The sequence below is a fragment of the Parasteatoda tepidariorum genome, chromosome 2 (assembly GCF_043381705.1).
Source record: "Parasteatoda tepidariorum isolate YZ-2023 chromosome 2, CAS_Ptep_4.0, whole genome shotgun sequence".
Classification (NCBI taxonomy): Eukaryota; Metazoa; Arthropoda; class Arachnida; order Araneae; family Theridiidae; genus Parasteatoda; species Parasteatoda tepidariorum.
The window spans coordinates 102,989,988-102,992,550 of record NC_092205.1 but is presented as its reverse complement, the minus strand read 5'-3'; the positions used below and the strand labels follow the sequence as shown (position 1 = coordinate 102,992,550).

Genomic DNA, 2,563 nt, shown 5'->3' with positions numbered 1-2,563 from the left:
GCAATGAATTAAACAAAGAATTAAGTCATGGATTTAAAAACTCTAGATTTAGTAGATACCCTGAATAGAGTATAGGGTAAAATAATAATCAGGACTGAAGGGAGTCTCTAGTAATAATTTCTCTTTTTGTTTGAATGCTATAAGCGGTAGCAACAGGCATTTATTATAGGAACAAAAAAAAAAAACTTTTAACAGTGTGTTTCAAAGAAATATCAGTTTCATAAAAAGTTGATCTTTTAAACCTTATTATTTTAAGATTAAAAAAATACCCAACTATTTAGCTCTGCTAAATAGTTAGATAGGGAACCGATTATCCGGAACGGTCGGGACCATCGCTATTCCGGATAACTGATTTTTCCGGTTTTCTGAATCGCTACAGAAAGCCGTTTTTTTTATTGTTAAACCCAACTAAAAAAAAAATTTTTTTGGAAATAATCTTAAAAAGAAGAAAAAACGATGGAGTAATACACTAATGATTATTTCCAAAATGATGGTAAGGTAAACATCTTTCAAAAAAGAAAGAAAAATCCTAAAATCTCATGAGGAAAAAAAAAAAAATTTTAAAAATGACTGGAAAATTTATCGAACTTTGTTCCAGTTTTCTGATTTCCGGATAACGGGTTCTCTACTGTATTTTGAAACAGATGCTGAATGCTGAATATTTGGTATATCTATAATTAAAGAACCCATTATTATATGAAAAAAAAAATTGTTGTTTTAATCAGCATTTTTAAATTGTGATTTTTTTTTACCGCTTAGTTAAATATTTTCCTCTTAGCAAATATTTAGCCCTGCTAAATAGTTAGATGTTTTGAAATAGATGCTGAATATTTGGTATATCTATAATTAAAAAACCCATTTGTATATGAATAATAAGAGTTGTTATAATCAGCATTTTTAAATCATAATTATTATTTTTTTTACCACTTAGTTAAATATTTCTTTTCCAAAAGACTGAAAAGAGCAACTCTATTTTTCAGTATGTCATAATGTACTTTTTTATTTGAAAAACTTTTTAAAGGTGCTTAGGAGCTATCAACTGTTTAAAAAAGAATATTTTATTTTTAAAAAAAATACACATTTATTTCAAGCAAATAGTTATTAAACTGTGAAAAAAAAATATTTTTTTTTTTTTCAGTCATGAAAATTGCTTTGGGCTCGCATTTACCATCTCGTTCTACAATAATGTTTACAATTGCATCTGGTATCATAGGGTGTTGTTCTAATGCAAAAGTTCCAGAAGAAGTTGAAGATGGATTTGCATTGTCAGGATTTTGCTTTCCTAACATTCCTGGCGTTGAAATTCATCATTTTCCAGTCGATGGTCGAAAATGTGATCTATCAAATTTAGTTCCAAAAGAAACAAAAATCAAATGCTTATTAGCATTTTTAACTCCCAGAGGAACGTCTATCATTGATAAACTCGTGCAAAGTTGCCTTTTTAGAGAAGAAAGTAAAGTCGCCGTGGGAGGTGCCATCGTCGATCGAACTCAATCTCTCTCGGGGTCGGCCGTAGTGTTTTGTGGCAAAAATATTGAGGCATCCTCAGTTATAATTGGCCTTAATGATAAATGTGAAGAGGAGTTAAAAAATAAACTAAAAATATTTCAAGAGACCGGGCTTCTCAAAAACCGATGCTATGCTTTCATGTTCGCTTGCGTGGCCAGAGGATATTCACTGTTTGAAAAGCATAATTATGAAAGTGCGATATTTCATTCCATGTACCCAGATATTCCATTAATAGGAGTTTTTGGGAACGGCGAAATAGGTGTGAATTATTTTCCTCACGTATCTCCTGAAAATAAAGTTTTCCAGTCAGGAAAGTTTCCTAGGTGTGTTAAAAAATATTTACACAGTTATACAACAGTTTTTGTACTTATATCTATTGAAGATTAATTTTTGCTGTTTTTTGTTTTGAGTGTTTTATAAATATGTTTTTAGCCATTGTTTAATAAAATTGCAAATCTTTAGCGATTTTTAAATCTTTACAAAATGCTTGTTCGCATAAGTGAACACCTTTTTAGTTTTCAATCCTAATACAGGGAATTTCATGCTTAGTTTTCTTTACTTTTATATCATTACAGGGCTAAGTTCAGAAATGCATGCCTGCCAAGTCTCCTGTTTACCCGTATATTCTGAAATTTCTCCGTGTTTGTTTAAGAAATTTTGAAGAAAAAAATTTTTAGCGATAAAAATTCCGCTGATGGTAAAAATACTTCTCTTATTCCTCAACAGATAGTACTATTTCCAGTACTGCAGTTTGTTGAGATATAATAGTTTAAGTGCCCCTTGCAGTCAGGCTAACAATGGGACATTTTTGTAATTTTCCTGTCCATTTAACACAAATGCGGCTTAGTTCCATCAAAAAGTCCTGCACAAAGGCAAATTTCTCCCAGTACTTGATTGATCCAGGAGTTCCCTTGTCTTCTGGATTGAGTTCAAAATTACAAGACTATGAAGTTGAACATTATTAGCCGTAAACCCAAAATTAGGTCGGCTGTTTAACAACATTTATAAAATAATTTAAGTAATTATAAATGATGGTTCAAAAAAATTTTCTTTC

The 2,563-nt window shown here is 30.6% G+C and overlaps 1 protein-coding gene across 2 annotated transcripts in view; it reads left to right on the top strand.

The window, feature by feature from the left end:
• LOC107438182 (F-box only protein 22) overlaps window positions 1-1,982 on the top strand; it is an 8,289-nt gene extending 6,307 nt beyond the window's left edge. For both annotated transcript variants that reach the window (XM_016050399.3, XM_016050400.3), the window contains exon 3: window positions 1,139-1,982. In XM_016050399.3, coding sequence (XP_015905885.1) covers window positions 1,139-1,896 — 758 coding nt within the window. In that variant the 3' untranslated portion in view covers window positions 1,897-1,982. The remainder of the gene's footprint in view (window positions 1-1,138) is intronic.
• Window positions 1,983-2,563: the final 581 nt, after the last annotated feature.